This window comes from Heterodontus francisci, chromosome 27, assembly GCF_036365525.1.
Source record: "Heterodontus francisci isolate sHetFra1 chromosome 27, sHetFra1.hap1, whole genome shotgun sequence".
Taxonomy (NCBI): Eukaryota; Metazoa; Chordata; class Chondrichthyes; order Heterodontiformes; family Heterodontidae; genus Heterodontus; species Heterodontus francisci.
In genome coordinates, this window is record NC_090397.1 from 28,993,091 (window position 1) to 29,010,364 (window position 17,274).

A 17,274-nucleotide genomic window follows, 5' to 3' on the forward strand; every position below is an offset into this window, starting at 1 on the left:
TATGTTTTCATGTCATCCCTGTGAAGTAGCCAATCACATTCGTCTTGCACCAGTTTATTGTTTCAGACCAAATGGAGCCCAACTTTTTTAAACATACGGAAAAAAAGGCCAGTAATTAAAGCAAGAACTGTTGGAGAGAGGCAGCAGGTCAGTCAACATCTTGAGAGAGCAGAGGTGTTGAATGCTGTCCTGAACCTGGACAGCTCCGAAACAAGACCGCAACTTGAACTTGGGGCACAGGACTGCCTCGGGGGCGCGCACGTCGTTCGGCCCCGCCCACTCGGAGGCGCGCACGTCATTCGGTCCCGCCCACTAGGGGGTGCGCACGTCATTCGGTCCCGCCCACTAGGGGGTGCGCACGTACACACCAGGAAGCAACGGCGGGAGCGGGAGCCCGAGCCCGGGTCGGGAGGGGGGGTCTGGAGCCTGGTGAGGGCCGGGTATCGGGCCTCGGGTGTTGTCCAGCATTTCAGGAGCAGAACCGCGGAGGTAGGTTTCAGAGGATGCGGGCGACAGGCCATTGGACCCAACAAGTCCCGGGAGTCTGTGAGGGCCCGCGGTGCCCATTGAAGCCTCAAGTGATGGATCAATTTCCTAGTTTAAGGAGAAAGAACTTACATTTATAGAGCGCCTTTTAGCATGTGCCAAAGGGCTTTATAACCAATGAGTTACTCTTTGCTGTGTGGTCACTGTTGTAGGAACTGTACTGGGTGTCAGCCTAGATTCTGTGTTTAAATCTCTGGAGGCGGTGGCATAGTGGTATTGTCACTGGACCAGGGACCCAGGGTATTGCTCTGGGGACATGGGTTGGAATCATACCACAGCAGAAGGTGGAATTTGAATTCAATTAATAAATCTGGAATTAAAAGCTAGTCTAATGATGACCATGAAACCATTGTCGATTGTTTTAAAAACCTGGTTCACTAATGCCCTTTAGGGAAGGAAATCTGCTGTCCTTACCTGGTCTGGCCTACATGTGACTCCAGACCCACAGCAATGTGGTTAACTCTTACACGCCCTCTGAAATGGCCTAGCAAGCCACTCAGTTGTACCTAATCGCTACTAAGTCCATAAAAAGGAATGAAACCGGACGGACCACCCGGGATCGACCTAAGCACCGGAAACGACAATGGCAAACCCAGCCCTGTCGACCCTGCAAAGTCCTCCTTACTAACATCTGGGGGCTTGTGCCAAAGTTGGGAGAGCTGTCCCACAGACTAGTCAAGCAACAGCCTGACACAGTCATACTCACAGAATCATACCTGACAAACAATGTCCCACACACTGCCATCACCATCCCTGTGTATGTCCTGTCCCACTGGCAAGACAGACCCACCAGAGGTGGTAGCACAGTGGTATACAGTAGGCAGGGAGTTGCCCTGGGAGTCCTCAACCTCGACTGGACCCCATGAAGTCTCATGGCATCAGGTCAAACATGGGCAAGGAAACCTCCTGCTGATTACCACCTACCGCCCTCCCTCAGCTGATGAGTCAGTACTCCTCCATGTTGAACAGCACTTGGAGGAAGCACTGAGGGTGGTGAGGGCACAGAATGTACTCTGGGTGGGGGACGTCAATGTCCATCACCAAGAGAGGCCTTCACATTGAGGATATCCTCCATCGTATTGTGTGGCACTAGCACCGTGCTAAATGGGATTGATTTCGAACAGATCTAGCAATGCAAAACTGGGCATCAATGAGGCGCAGTGGGCCATCAGCAGCAGCAGAATTGTACTCAGCCACAATCTGTAACCTCATGGCCTGGCATATCCCCCACTCTACCATTACCATCAAGCCAGGAGACCAATCCTAGTTCAATGAAGAGTGCAGGAGGGCATGCCAGGAGCAGCACCAGGCATACCTCATAATGAAGTGTCAACCTGGTGAAGCTACAACAGAGGACTATCTGCGTGCCAAACTGCGTAAGCAGCATACGATAGACAGAGCTAAACAATCCCATAACCAACAGATCAGATCCAAGCTCTGCAATCCTGCCACATCCATCCGTGAATGGTGGTGGATAATTAAACAACTAACTGGAGGAGGTGGCTCCACAAATATCCCCATCCTCAATGATGGGGGAGCCCAGCACATCCGTGCGAAAGATAAGGCTGCATTTGCAACAATCTTCAGCCAGAAGTGCCGAGTTGATGATCCATCTGGGCCTCCTCCTGAAGTCCCCAGCATCACAGATGCCAGACTTCAGCTAATTCGATTCACTCCGCATGATATCAAGAAATGGCTGAAGGCACTGGATACTGCAAAGGCTGTGGGCCCTGACAATATTCCGGCAATAGTACTGAAGACCTGTGCTCCAGAACTTGCCGCGCCCCTAGCCAAGCTGTTCCAGTACAGCTACAACACTGGTAGCTACCCTGCAATATGGAAAATTGCCCAAGTATGTCCTGTACACAAAAAGCAGGACAAGTCCAACCCGGCCAATTACCGCCCCATCAGTCTACTCTCAATTATCAGCAAAGTGATGGAAGGTGTCATCAACAGTGCCAACAAGCGGCACTTGCTTAGCAATAACCTTCTCAGTGACGCTCAGTTTGGGTTCCACCACGGCCACTCAACTCCTGACCTCATTACAGCCTTGGTTCAAACATGGACAAAAGAGCTGAACACAAGAGGTGAGGTGAGAGTGACTGCCCTTGACATCAAGGCAGCATTTGACCGAGTATGGCATCAAGGAGCCGTAGCAAAACTAAGGTCAATGGGAATCAGAGGGAAAGCCCTCCGCTGGTTGGAGTTATACCTAGAGCAAAGAAAGATGGTTGTCGTTGTTGGAGGTCAATCATCTGAGTTCCAGGAGTTCCTCAGGGTAATGTCCGAGGCACAACCATCTTCAGCTGCTTCATCAATGACCTTCCTTCAATCATAAGGTAAAGTCAGAAGTGGGGATGTTCGCTGATGATTGCGCAGTGTTCAGCATTCGTGACTCCTCAGATACTGAAGCAGTCCGTGTAGAAATGCAGCAAGGCCTGGACAATATCCAGGCTTGGGCTGATAGGTGGCAAGTAACATTTGCAGCACACAAGTGCCAGGCAATGACCATCTCCAACAAGAGAGAATCTAGCCATCTCCCCTTGACATTCAGTGGCATTACCATCGCTGAATGCCCCACTATCAACATCCTAGGGACTACCATTGACCAGAAACTGAACTGGAGTAGCCATATAAATACCGTGGCTACAAGAGCAGGTCATGGGCTAGGAATCCTGCGGTGAGTAACTAGAGTAGCAAAATTAGTAGAGCATTGCTGGTTTTTGTGGGCATTCTAACCATTTTCTGGGGAAAGAAGTTTCTCCTGAAATCTTTTTTGTATTTATTTCGGACTGGCTTCAAGTACCAGCACAAAAAATTACCGTGACATTAAGAGTGCGCAGCCTTACCAATGGAACACTGTGATTATCTCTGTTTCTGAAGCTATGACTTCTTCAGGAGGATTTTTGCAAGGCTCCCAGTCTAGCTGTAGGCTTTTTACCCTTTTATACCCATATCGCTGCTTTGTGATAGCTCTTATGCAAGTCCCTGTTGTTTCTTAGCTTTCCTTTGAACTTTATCACAAGGCTGTGAACTGATATCGATCTCCTGTCAAATCAACACTGGTAAACATCAACTGCCTTTGATCCAACTTATTCTTTTCCTTTCTGATGGCTATTCAATTCTTGGATTCATTCTCTTCTGGTCATGCATCTCACCTCAACCATTTTCCAAGGACATTTCCACAGTATCCTAATTGTTTCTACAGTCTCTTCTAAACGTCCCTGACGTTGATTAGCTGTTTCAAAATATTATGGTTTAAAACTAGTTAAACTGTTGTGATTTTAAAGCTTGAACACAGTTGCAATATTAAGCATTGAAATGTTACACTAACAAGTCTCTTCAGCGAATCAGTCAGGTCTGCTGCAGTGGTACTGAGTAACCCTTTCCATCTTAGTTTCTGACATTCATTTATCCATTTTGGTAGGAGGAATAGGTGTGCAGTGTATTTCTTATGGTAATGGTAAGAGATTAGAGAGTGTCGATTTACAAAGGGACCTGGATGTCCTCAGCAATAAGTCACTGAAAGTGAACATGCAGGTGCAGCAAGCAATTAGGAAGGCAAATGGTATGTTAGCATTTATTGCAAGAGGATTTGAGTACAGAAGTAGTGAAGTCTTGCTTCAATTGTACAGAATCTTGGTTAGACAGCACCTGGAAGAATATTATTGCCGTAGAGGAAATGCAACGAAGGTTCACCAGACTTGTTTCTGGGATGGTGGGACTGTCCTACGCAGAGAGATTGGGGACACTGGGCCAGTATTCTCTAGAGTTTCGAAGAATGAGAGGTGATCTCATTGAAACCTACAAAATACTTAAAGGGATAGACAGGGTAGATGCAGCTAAGATGTTTCCCCTGGTTGGGGAGTCTAGAACCGGGGGAAAAATGTCAAAATAAGGGGGAAGCCACTTAGAACAGAGATGAGGAGAAATTTATTTATTCAGAGGGTTGTGAATCTTTGGAATTCTCTACCCCAGAGGGCTGTGGAAGCTCAGTCATTGAGTATGTTTAAAGCAGAAATTGACAGATTTCTAAATACCAATGGTGTAACAGGATATGGGGATAGTGTGGGAGAAAGGCATTGAAGTGGATGATAAGCCATGATCGTATTGAATGCCGGAGCAGGCTCGAGGGGCCGAATGGCCTACTTCTGGTCCTAATTCTTATGTTCGTAAGCTAAGCTCCCAACCTGAGCCATGCCGGCTTAGTGAGGCACTAAGCAGAGACTGGATACTTGCCCACAGAAAGTGAGACTGCGTGGGTGGGGGGTTAGGGGGAGAATGCTGGGAGAAGAGTGGCAAGGAAAAAAATGGACTGATCCTGTCTCACAAGGTAGCTTCAAAACTGCAGTGGCAAAGCCTAAGGCTGGGTTAACTAGAAATGTGCGAGAGTGCCCATGGAAAGGAGACAACAAACTTCAGAAAAAGAGTCATCTTAAATTATATATTGCAGGTACATTTATTCAAGATGACTCTTTTTCTGAAGTTTGTTGTCTCCTTTCCATGGGCACTCTCGCACATTTCTAGTTAACCCAGCCTTAGGCTTTGCCACTGCAGTTTTGAAGCTACCTTGTGAGACAGGATCAGTCCATTTTTTTCCTTGCCACTCTTCTCCCAGCATTCTCCCCCTAACCCCCCAGCCACGCAGTCTCACTTTCTGTGGGCAAGTATCCAGTCTCTGCTTAGTGCCTCACTAAGCCGGCATGGCTCAGGTTGGGAGCTTAGCTTACGAACATAAGAATTAGGACCAGAAGTAGGCCATTCGGCCCCTCGAGCCTGCTCCGGCATTCAATAAGATCATGGCTGATCTGTTTGTGTCTCAAATTCCACACTCCCATCTACCGCTGATAACCTTAGATTCTTGTTAGGCAAGGGAATCAATCTACCTCCGCCTTAAAAATATTTAATGAGCCCACCACCACCACCACCTTCTGAGGCAGAGAGTTCCAAAGTTGCACAACCTTCAGAGAAAAAAATTCTCCTTATCTCTGTCCTAAAAGGGCGACTCCTAATTTTAAAATATACTTAGAGTATTGTGGCAGAAGACTGCTTACTAGAACTCTGCTGTACAGTATGCAAATGCTCCATGCATTGTATCACATTCTAGCTTTTTTAATGTTTTTGTATTTGGATTAAGTGTTAGTGGTAGCATGCTCACTTTTGAGTCAGAATATTGTGGGATTCATCCCTCATTCTGGAGACGTGAGCACGTAATCTAGACTGGCACTTCAGCGCAGTACTGAAGGAGTGCTACGCTGTCAGAGGAGGTATCTTTCAGATGGGACAAACTGAAGCCCCCTTAGCCGGTTCAGTTGGACAGAAAAGATCCAAAGGAACTACTTGAAGATCTGGGGTGTTTTCCTGGTGTCCTGGCCAACATTTATCCCTCAAATCAACACCTTCCCTTCTTAGATTGAAATGTAGTGTAACTTTAAAACTGGCGACAAGCTGAGTATCAAATTTGTGGGGGAAGTAACGTGTAGCACATCATAATGCTGACATACCGTGCTTCCCAGTGTTAAGGCATGGGCTACACCTACAATCTTACAATGCAGTGAATTCCTATTGTGGCCGGTCAAGGTAACTTGGCATGGAAGGTGGCATGTGTAAGGGAAATTTAGCAGCCAAGTCATTTCTCTCCTCACTGTTGTATCTATTACTGGCTAAGGAGCGTAACTATTGACAACAGCCAGAGAGCAGATTGCTCTCTCAGCTGTAAAATAGTGTGCAGCACAGGAACAGAGAAGATAAGTATGCATTTTTATTACCATCAATGAAAGAAACCCAAGTCCCATCGCAGACATTTCACTTTATAACATTTTAAAATGAACAATGCTAGTTCAGCAGATTTGAATTTCTGAAATGTACTTGCAGGTAAATCAGTGGCAGATCAGTTGGAGATATTCAAGGAAGAGATAGTGAGAGTTCAGAGCAAATATGTTCCTTCAAGAAACAGGGTGGGACCAACAAATCCAGAGCCCCCTGGATGTCAAGGGGCTTAAAGGAGAGGATAAAAAAAGGAAGCTTTTGACAGATACCAAGAGCTCAATACTGCAGAAAACCTAGAGGTGAATAAAAGGTGTAGGGGAAAAATTTAAATTAGGAAAGCAGAGAGAGGGCATGAAACTAATATTGGCAAGTAAAGTCAAGGAAAACACAAAGATTTTTTATAACTACATAAAGAGCAAGAGGAAAACTAAAGAAAGAGTAGTGCCTATTAGGGACCATTATGGTAACCAGTATTCTTAATGAATACTTTGCATCTGTTTTCATAAAAGAAAGGGACGATACAGACATTGCAATCAGGGTGTGAAATGTTAGATGAAAGTAATATAGTGAGAGAGGGAGTATTAAGGGGTTTGACATCCTTGAAAGTGGATAAATCCCCAAACCCAGACGAAATGTATCCTATGTTAAGGGAAGCAGGAGAAGAAATAGTGGAGGCTCTGGCTACTGTTGTGCCAGAGGACTGGAGGACAGCTAACATTGTACCATTGTTTAAAAATGGAGAAAGGGAGAGAATGAGTAATTACAGGCCAGTCAGCCTAACCTCGGTGGTGGGAAAGTTATTGGGAAAAAATTCAGAGGGACAGGATAAATATTCATTTAGAAAGACATGAATTAATCAAAGACAGTCAACATGGATTTTTTAAGGTAAGGTTGTGTCTGACTAATGATTGAATTTTTTTTGAGGAGGAATTTTTGAGTGTCGATGAGGGTGGTGTATTTGATGTAATTTATATGGATTTTAGCAAGGCTTTTGATAAAGTCCCACATGGCAGACTGTTCACAAAAGTAAAAGCCCATGGGATCCAAGGAAAAGTGGCAAGTTGAATTCGAAATTGGCTCAGAGGCTGGAAGAAAAGGGTAATGGTCGTTGGATGTTTTTGTGACTGCAGTGGGGTTTTGCAGGGCTCAGTACTAGATCCTTTGCTTTTTGTGATAGATATCAATGATTTGGACTTGAATATAGGCGTTATGGTTAAGAAGTTTGCAGATGATGCAAAAATAAGCAGTGTGGTTGATAAGAAAGCTGTAGACTGCAGGAAGAAATCAATGGACCAGTCAAGTGGGCAGAACAGTGGCAAATGGAGTTCATTCTGGAGAAGTGAGAAGTAATACATTTAGGGAAGACTAACAAAGCAAGGAAATACACAATAAGTGGTAGGATTCTGAGAAGTGTAGGGGAACAGCGGGCCCTTGGAGTGCACGCCCGTAGATCCCTGAAGGTGACTGGATATGTAGATAAGATGATCGAGAAGGCATACTGGACTCTATGAGCTGAGGCAGAGAATATAAAAGCTGGGAGATTATGTTGGAACTGTATAACGCTAGTTAGGCCACAGCTGGAGTACTGCGTACAGTTCTGATCACCGCACTATAGGAAAGATGTGATTGCAGTGGAGAGGGTAGAGAGATGATTTACGAGGATGTTGCCTGGCCTGGTGAATTTTAGTTATGAGGAAAGATTGGATAGGCTATGGTTGTTTTGTTTGAAACAGAGGTGGCTGAGGGAAGACCTAATTGAAGGGTATAAAATTCTGAGGGGTCGAGATAGAGTGGATAGGAAGGCCTGATTCCCCTGGCTTGTGAGGTCCATAGCCAGGAGGTTTAGAGGCGTTTCAAGGGGAAATTCTTTCACCCAGAGGGTGGTGGGGGTCTGGAATTCACTGCTTGAAAGCGTGGTAGAGGTAGAAACCCTCATAACATTTAAAAAGCACTTTGATGTGCAGTTGAAGTGCCCTAAACAACAAGGCTGTGGACCAAGAGCTGGAAAGTTGGATGTCTACTTGCTGGCTGGTGCTGACACGATGGCTTCCCTCCATGCAGTAAATTTCTGTGAACTTGAAACATGAAAGTTTGGTATCCTAATGGTCCAACCTTTTTAACGTAATACATATGTTACTTGCTGGCAACTTCATAATGTTGATTTTTAATTGTTTTGTGTGCTACTGCAGTATTTCTATTTTTATTTCTAGGGATATAATAAGTCTGCTTCAGATAGAAACCATTGTTATCATGGAGGAACAAACTCGCAGTTGTTTGTTACAAAATCGCTCTGCACTTGAGAAAGATATCAAGACCTCGTACATTATGGACCACCTAATAAGTGAAGAGGTTCTGAGTCTTGAGGACGAACAGAAAGTTAAAGCTCAGGTGATTTACTACATGCAGGTTTTAGTAGTGATGTGCATGGGAGGTTTGCTTATTGGCCTGTTCAGGGTTTATCGACACTGTTGAGCTGAAGCTGATGTTCAGTCTTTGTTTGCTCCGCTGTCAAATTGATTTACTCATTCTTTTCTTCCATGGCGTTGGCACACCCAAAAATCTTGACATCAATGATTAGCCAATACAATAACTTGCTTTATCTTTTGCAAGCTGCTTAATATTAGCACCGCGCATCTTGGCATAAATGTTTGATGGCTGTGATACAGTGATAAAATATTGTTGCTAATGATCTTGTTGATGTGAACTTTTAAGATGTTCATATTGTTCAGTTAGGAGTTAATTTTCATGCACAAGATATGAATTTTTTTTCCTATTAAAATTGTGACATTTAGAATCACTTCAAACACTGAAGTCACCCAAATTTGTTACAGGCTGATATCATCAATGATTGGCAGCCCATCCATCACCTTAAACATCCACATCCTCCACCACTGGCGCGCCGTAGCTGCAATGTGTATTATCCACCGTAGCATCTCTCTATGACTTCATCAACAGAACCTCCTAAGCCCGTGACATCCACCACCTTGAAGGACAAGACCAGCAGGTGTATGGTGGTACCACCTTCTGGAGGGCAATTAGGGTTTCCAGTGACATCCACATTCTATAAATGAATAAAAAAAACACCTCCAAGTACCCCTCCAAATCACATACCATCCCAACTTGGACATATATTGCCGTTCCTTCATCATTGCTGGGTCTATTTCCTGGAACTCCTTACCCAACAGAATTGTTGGGAGTACCTTCATAGCAGTTCAAGAAGGGCCACCACCACATTCTCGAGGGCAACTAAGGATGTATAATAAATGCTGGCCTTGCTAGTGATGCTTATATCCTGAGATGAGTTTAAAATGTTTTCTGATGAACAGGTGTTTTGCTGGAGAATAAATGCTAAGTTATGATATTTTTTTTTCCAGGCTACACAGAAAGAACGGGCTGCTTTACTTTTAAATCTAATCCTTCAAAAGGATAATTATGCTGTCATATCTTTCTACAATGCATTGCTGAATGAAGGATACAAGGAACTTGCTGCACTTCTTCAAGATGGCCTGCCAATCATCTCTCCCTCTACGAATAAAAGGTCTATCGATGGTTTGACTGCTTATGGTTAGTATATTTTGTGCAAAATGACACACTGTTCAAGTCTTCGATAGTTAAATATCATAAGTTTATCTTTTATTGTGATGCCTACACATCTAAAAATTGTGTGTGCATAGCTAAGCTACTAATGTATCTTTGGTTTGTACACCACCTTTTAAGTTTCTTCACTACTTTCCTGTTGCAGGTATGACACAAATTCCAGAAGGCATTTAACAGTTAATACCCATACTGAAAGGGATCTCATAATTCTTAGTTCTGTAGTTTTTTTATTTTGCCACTGAGTTCAGCTGTTAAATGGAACTGAAGAAATTACAGAGCACTTTACATTAAATTGATGTGTCCTGGGGAATACATTTACATTACTATAGTCATTGTGGGTTTGAATTCCAGCATTGCATGATACGTATTCTTTCATTTAATGTATACAATAACGATAGCTCCCTACTGAGCTGCTAGGTGAGATGGCTTCTGGAGAGGAGGAAAATAATTTGTTACTCCACATAAAGGTCCACATTTGGTTAGGATATCCGAAAATAGCATTGTTGTTGAAAATTTAATTGAGACCTTGGCTTCTTTATCCACACTGCAAGCGGGAACAAAAATATGTGAAGTTGTCATGCTGTGTTTTTTGAGTCAGAGACAGGAGAGGAGAATTAAAAAAACAAAGGGGTGGAGAAAATGTGAAATCAAAACATGTATGAATGTCAAATTATTTTCAATATTTATTTAAAGGCAAATGATTTTGGTCACATGACAAGGTGTTATTGTTCTAGATGAATTGATAACCTAGCATCATGGAAAAAAACCCACTTTAAAAGCTTGCAGCATTAAATTGGAAAGGATTTTGGTCAGTAGTTTCAAGGTAATGAATCTGACTCTTCAGATTGTGACACATGATTTGAAGTCTTTACCCTCCTGAGGTTGCAACTACTTTGGGAGTTCATATTGCAACTGATTGTCTGCCTCATGAGACTTGGAGAATGCTGAGTGGTAGCATAGTTCATGAAAGTTCACTGGGAAAATAAAAATGTTTGGCCACTTATTTGGAGATTGCATCTCTTTTTTTTTTCATGAGCTTGTCTTATCCATTTGAATCTGGTATTGAGTGATCTTGAGATTCTCATTCTGTTTTTAGTGTCATAAGTCTCATGTATTTACCTTTTATTTTATTACTATGGGGTAGTCCACAGACAACATCTAAAGTTTATTGCTAAAGCATTAAGTTATATTTGTCTCTAGAAATTATGCTGATTAAATTTTATTGCAGAATGCTTCCTCACTGGAAAGACATTATTATTTTGTTCATGTTTGTAGCTCCCAAACGCTTTACATTTTGTATCAATAGTTGAGGATAGCCACCATTTTGATTCTTTCATTTGTTTAAAATATTAGATAATCCTATTATTGCAATAACAGCTTGTATTTATATAGCACGTTTGATATCGGGGGGGAAAACATCCCAAGGCCCCTCGAAATGCAATGAAAAATGGATGTTGAGCCAAAAAAAGGTTTAGGAAAGGTGATGAAAAGCTTAGTAAAGATGTGGTATTTAAGGAGGGTATTTAAAAAGGAGTTGGAGAGGCAGAGATGTTTAGGGAGAGAATTCCAGAGTGTGAGGCTCAAGTTGCTGAAAGCATGGCCACCAATGAAGGTGCAAAGGGATGCATAAGAGGCTGTGGTCAGATGAGTGGAGCATTTGAGGGAGGTTGTAGGGCTAGAGGGAGTTACAGAGATGGAGAAGGGTCAGGATATGGAGGGCTTAATGAAAAGATGAGAATTTTAGGTTTGAGGGCTGGACCTCAGTGCAGGTTAGTGAGGACAGGAGTGATGGGTGAGCAGGCTTGGTGCGGAATGTGATATGGGCAGTGTATCTTTGGCTGAGCTGATGTTTGTGGAGGGTGGAAGGCTGGCTAAGGGAATAATCATACATGGCCAGCTAGTTTGTAGGTTGTATCTGTAAAGCGTAACTAGGCCTGCCCAATAATGGTAGCTGAAAGTTTTACAAACAACTTTGCAGATGCTTTTTGTTTGGATGACCACATTTAACTAGTATAATTCATTCTTTCAGCTGATGAGCTAATTATGTTTCCCCTAGCGAGTGGACACGCGAGGCTGGCTACTTTGTGTTGCCTGGGTTACATTGAGCTTTCCCAGTAAACTGATAACCAATTCTCATTGATCTTGTTGTTTTCAACTGCTCTGTGAAGTCAGTGTTGTCAGCACTGAGTCTTTACCAGTCTCACCTGATTTATACTTTGTAGGCTTCTCTGTCAGCTCTCCTGGGTTACTCATTATTTCTCCGTATTCCCTCACGATACTTGGGAGCAGTGGACATTCTGGCTGTCTGACCTTGTTGATGTACCCCATACCCCTGCGCAACACTGCCATGAAGCTACTGCTGCCAGATGGGCCGATCCTGCATTAGTTTGGGTGTGCTCAGCCTTAACCTGGCTCCCGGTAGCTTTATAAGGCTACTGGTGCATTTAACATTTAAATTATTTCTTAAAGATGCATCATGCTGCAATATCAGTGATACACCTCCTCCTCACTCACCAATTCAAAACAGACACTAGCCACGCTTGCCTAAAGGTACATCTCTCATTCCTGAAATACTAAGAGTGCAGACAGTCTTGTCCTCTGGAAACAAATCATCTTTCAGCAGATGCAGTTATAACAGCGGACCATACCTCTCCCCACACAGGCCTCCTGTTTCGTGCTCATTCGCAATCCTCCTGTGTAAGTACTGTGCCATGTTCCATGATGCAGGCCTTGAGACACATTTGACAACAATCTCCTGTCTCGTGGAATCACTCGGTCTCTCTGTCTGCATTTCAGGCTCTCTCTTGGACAAGTAATTGAAAGATGAGGTGCCGTTCCTTGAGCTTATTTTGAGCTTTGTAGGAACACTGCAGGAGGCCGAGGACAGAGGGGTCAGCGTCCGAGCAAGGTGGAAAATTAGAATGTGACCGGAAGCTTGGGGTCAAGCTTACGGACTCAACGGAGGTGTTCTGTAAAACAGTCGCTCAAACTGTTTGTTCTCCCCATAGAGCAGATCACGCTGAGCAGTGAATACAGTATAATAAATTGAAAGAAGTACACGCAAATCGCTGATTCACTGGAAAGGAGTGTTTGGGGCCTTGGGACTTGGCATTACGCTGGAGATGATGGAAATAGAGCATGATCCGTTGAATACGGAGGCTGGTGGTGTGGAAGGTGATTCAAGGGGAATCGTTTCAGGGTTCTGAGCGGGAGGGGAAGAGGTGAGAGCAAAAGTGCAGGAAATGGAACGGACACGGTCGAGGGCCCTGTCAGCCACGGTGGGGGAGAATTCTCGGTCCAGGGAAAAGGAAGACATCAGAAGCGCTGGTATGAAAGGTTGCATCGTCAAAATGGATGTGGCGGAGATGGAGAAACTGGGACAATGGAATGGAGTCTTCTCAGGAGACAGGGTAAGAGGAAGTGTAGTTGAGGTAGCTGTGGGAATCAGTGGCCTGATAGTGAATATTGTTGATAGCCTATCCCCAGAAATGAAGGAAGGGAAATGAAGAGTCCAAGATGGACCATGTGAAGGCGAGAGAAGGATGGAAATAGGAAGCAAAGTTGATGAAATTTTCAAGTTTAGGACACCGATATGACATAGGGCATCAAAAAGAGGTGGGGGAGGGGGTTTGCGTAGGACTGGAACAAGGAATGTTCTACATATCCCACAAAAAAAGCAGGCATAACTAGGATCCATGCGGGTACCCATAGCAATAGCTTTTATTTGGAGGAAGTGCGTGGAGTTAAAAGAGAAGTTGTTCAATGGGAGAACAAGTTCAGCCAGGTGGAGGAGGCTGGTGGTAGATGGAGACTTGTTGGGGCTTTGTTCAAGGAAAAAGTGGAGAGCCCTCAAATTGTCCTAGTGGGGGATTGTGGTGTAGAGAAGTTAGACATCCATGATGAAGAGGAGCTGGTTAACTTAGAGTGATGGAGGGCATTGGAAGAGTCACGGATGTAGGTGGGAAGAGACTAGACATGGGAAGAGACTGGACATGGGAAGAAAAAAGTAGTTGACATAGGAAGAAATCAGTTCAAGAATAGGCTGAAATGATGGATTTACCAAGATAGTCCTGTTTGCGGATTTTGGGAAGGAGGTTCAGGTTTGGGGGACTATGAGGTTTGAGGCCATGGAGGGAAGATCTCCAGAGAAGATGTGGTCAGTGACAGTCCTGGAAACAAAGCTTGAAGTTCGGTGATGGGGTCATAGTCTGGGGGGAGGTAGGAGGAAGTGTCCGAGTTAGCATTCAGCCTCTGAAAGGTAGAGGTTGGTTTGCCAGACAACAACAGCACCACTCTTGTCAGCAGGTTTGCTGACAATGTTAGGGTTGGACCTGAGAGATGAATGCAGCAAGTTCAGAGGGAGACAGGCCATCTGACCTAATATCTCGTCGTGTGGCTCAATGTCATTTTATTTTATAATGCTCCTGTAAAGCACCTTGAGATGTTTTATTACGTTAAAGGCGCTATATAATAAATACAAGATGTTGTTTGTTTCAAATCTCTCCACGGCTTGCACCTCCCCCGCCACCTTTCTCTAACCTCCGGTATCCCTACAACCCTTTAAGATCTCTGCAGTCCTCCAGTTCTGGCCTCTTGCGCGACTCGAGGTTCATGGCATCACTTTGGCAGCTGTGCCTCAGCTGTCTTGACTGTAAGTTCTAGAATTCCCCCTGTAATCCTATCTGCCTTGCTAGCTCTGTCCTTTTAAGATGTGTCTCAATATCTACCTCTTTGATTAAGATTTTGATTACCAGTGCCAATATCTCTATGTGGCTTAAAATCCAAGTAGTTGTTATGTGAAAAGGTAAGATTTCTGGATCGTAGGGAATGTAATCCACTTACAGGACATGGAACTGTTTGAGAAGAAAATAGCTCTAAGTTAACTGTAAGCTATACATCTTAAGCTAACACAAATAGTTTCTCTCAATTCTTATTTGCAGGCAGCTGAATTGTATAATCTGTATCCTTTTACAAGTCATCATTGTTTGCTGGCAGGTCAGGATGGCAAATGCTTCAGTGCTTGTGTGCTCCACAGTTGCCTGTAAATGTAGTGATTTCCCTTCTGTTTTCTGCACCATTTTGGTGTAATTGACTTGCTACGTGGATTGAATAAAAATGTCAGACTGTATCAAAGGTAGATTGGCTTAACTGCTGCTATTGAATGTTTAGGCTACATGTATAAAATTCATTCTTTTCCTGTCCCGAAATTGTTTTTCTGACCTGGAGTTCTTTTGCATTCTTTAATGAGGGGTTCTTGCCTCCTTGCATCAGTGATGTCTTTGTTGCCAAAGGGAACACAGGCAGTTTGTCTGTATTGGTGGGGGGTTGGGGGGGTAAGGATGATCTAGTTATACATCGCCACATGGCTGAATACAGATTAGCATTGATGGAGGTGTAGGTGCGTCATGACCGATATCCAAGAAAGGGGAAGAAATTACCTTTTAAAATTGGAGTTCCGTGCTAAAGCTCTAGATCTGGGTGAAATTACTTGATTATTGTAAAGCTGAGTAATTCTTGTGTGGTTGAGTGCTTGGGATTCTCAAGAGGTAGGATACGTATTTTACAGAAAGGTCTGATCTGATCATTTGAAAATTGCAAAATCATTAAGATTAATCACCACCATTGTATAAATAGTATTTTAGATGGTTTGCATCTCTCCAAGAAGATTATCTGAAGGAAGGATGCCTGAACTGGCCTAGTACGATTGGGCAAAATTCCTTTCCTAAAACGCTCTTCAAACCAACTTATATTCACAAATAAACACATATCTGAAGCAGTTACACTGTCTACATGCCGTGCAGGACGACTGTTAGCTGATTGCATTGTTGATTTGTGTCCATAAAATCCATCAGATTTTAGTAGGCAAACGAAAAGGCTTTCTACCCATTTATCTTTGCAAAATTCATTCAAGACCAGCAGCACAAGGACATCACCCAGTGATCCTATATTCTGATTAGATTTTTCCTGTAAGTTACGCTCTTTCCTGTATTTCTTTTATTGGCCCGGAATTTGCAATGAGAATAATGGCGATGCTATCAGTGCTGACTGATATAATGAAGGAAATCTGCCAGAAACTTCTGAAGTACATAAGTGCATAGTTAAATGCAGAAATCCAGAAGTAGTTGTGCTGTTACAGTTCTCTCACAGTTAGACTCAACATTGACATGATTGCAACAGCATGAACTTACTGTACTTGCCCACTTGTTCTGGACTAAAGATGGTGTATTCAGGAGTAACTGAGTTTTTAATAGTGTAATAAGTGATGATTATTGCTGAACAACCTCTCTGGCACTGAAAAATTGATTGGACAGGTGGAAAGCCTCATTCCTTTAGAAGAAAATAATGTTGCAGATTTTTTTTAAAAAGTAAAAATTAAAATACTTTTGTTGTCTTTCTGTATGTGTCTCATCTCTCTCCCCAATCCCATCTTTATTTCACTTCCTGGTTTTATACTTCCTGGTTTAAACTCTGTGTGTCTGTGAGGATTCTTCAATCTGATTGATTGAAGTGCCTCACTGTTTCTTGCCCAGTTCGAAGACACTACAGATCCCCAGTATAGGGCACCCTATTGAAAGAAGCACCAGATGAGAGGAAATCAAAGCTGACAAGTCTATGAAATTTCTGTGGGTAGCTGTCAGCAAGATAAACGGTGAGCACAGTTCCTTCACTGCTGAGAGCAAAACCTTGATCTTTGATGTTTTTGTGTGTATACATGTACATTGCACAAGGTTTTTTTAAAGTATTAAACTGTCTCCATATTTTATTTTTCCACTTGGGATGCATGTAGGATATTTTCCCAAGTTTTCCCTTCAGCTGTCATGCTGATGCTGGATATATTTATTGGAAAAGCATAACATCGTGTTAAGATTACTTTCTTTTGAAAGTTTAAAAAGATTCATAGAAACCTCCAGTTCTTCTGTACCTTGTTTCATTTACTAGTTTTTCATGTAAGATTAGTGAGAATTGGCGAGTAAGCATGAGAGTGAGCTTGATCCTCTCCTCATGATATTTGCATATGCACTTTCAACGTAAGTTGGAATCAGAAGGAGGAACACTTTTTTTTCCCCCTCTCCTGCCCCCAGTCTAGGGACATTGAAGGGTGTTTGTTGTACTCCCACTATTATTCTGGCCGAAATTAGTTAATTCTGTCTAGACCAAGGGTTCAATCTGGGACTTTACTGATCTGTACGGCTCAGAATCAGTGGTGCATATACCCACTGAGCCAGTTAAGGAGTCTAGGATTCTTTAAGTTAAAAATTATACCAGAATAAAAATGGTCGCGCCATCAGTCATCATTCTGAATATGCCTTTTCCTTGCTGTTTTAATCTGTTTATCTATGCTAGTCTCCCTTCTGTTGATAT

At 43.2% G+C, this 17,274-nt stretch overlaps 1 protein-coding gene across 11 annotated transcripts in view; it reads left to right on the plus strand.

The window, feature by feature from the left end:
* Nucleotides 1-360: 360 nt before the first annotated feature.
* apaf1 (apoptotic peptidase activating factor 1) overlaps nt 361-17,274 on the plus strand; it is a 334,569-nt gene continuing 317,655 nt past the window's right edge. For all 11 annotated transcript variants that reach the window (XR_010977648.1, XM_068059047.1, XM_068059048.1 and 8 more), the window contains exons 1-3: nt 361-489; nt 8,526-8,703; nt 9,690-9,879. Coding sequence is in view for 10 of the 11 variants with exons in the window: in XM_068059047.1 (XP_067915148.1) it covers nt 8,566-8,703; nt 9,690-9,879 (328 nt within the window). In the remaining variant the exon portion in view is untranslated. The remainder of the gene's footprint in view (nt 490-8,525; nt 8,704-9,689; nt 9,880-17,274) is intronic.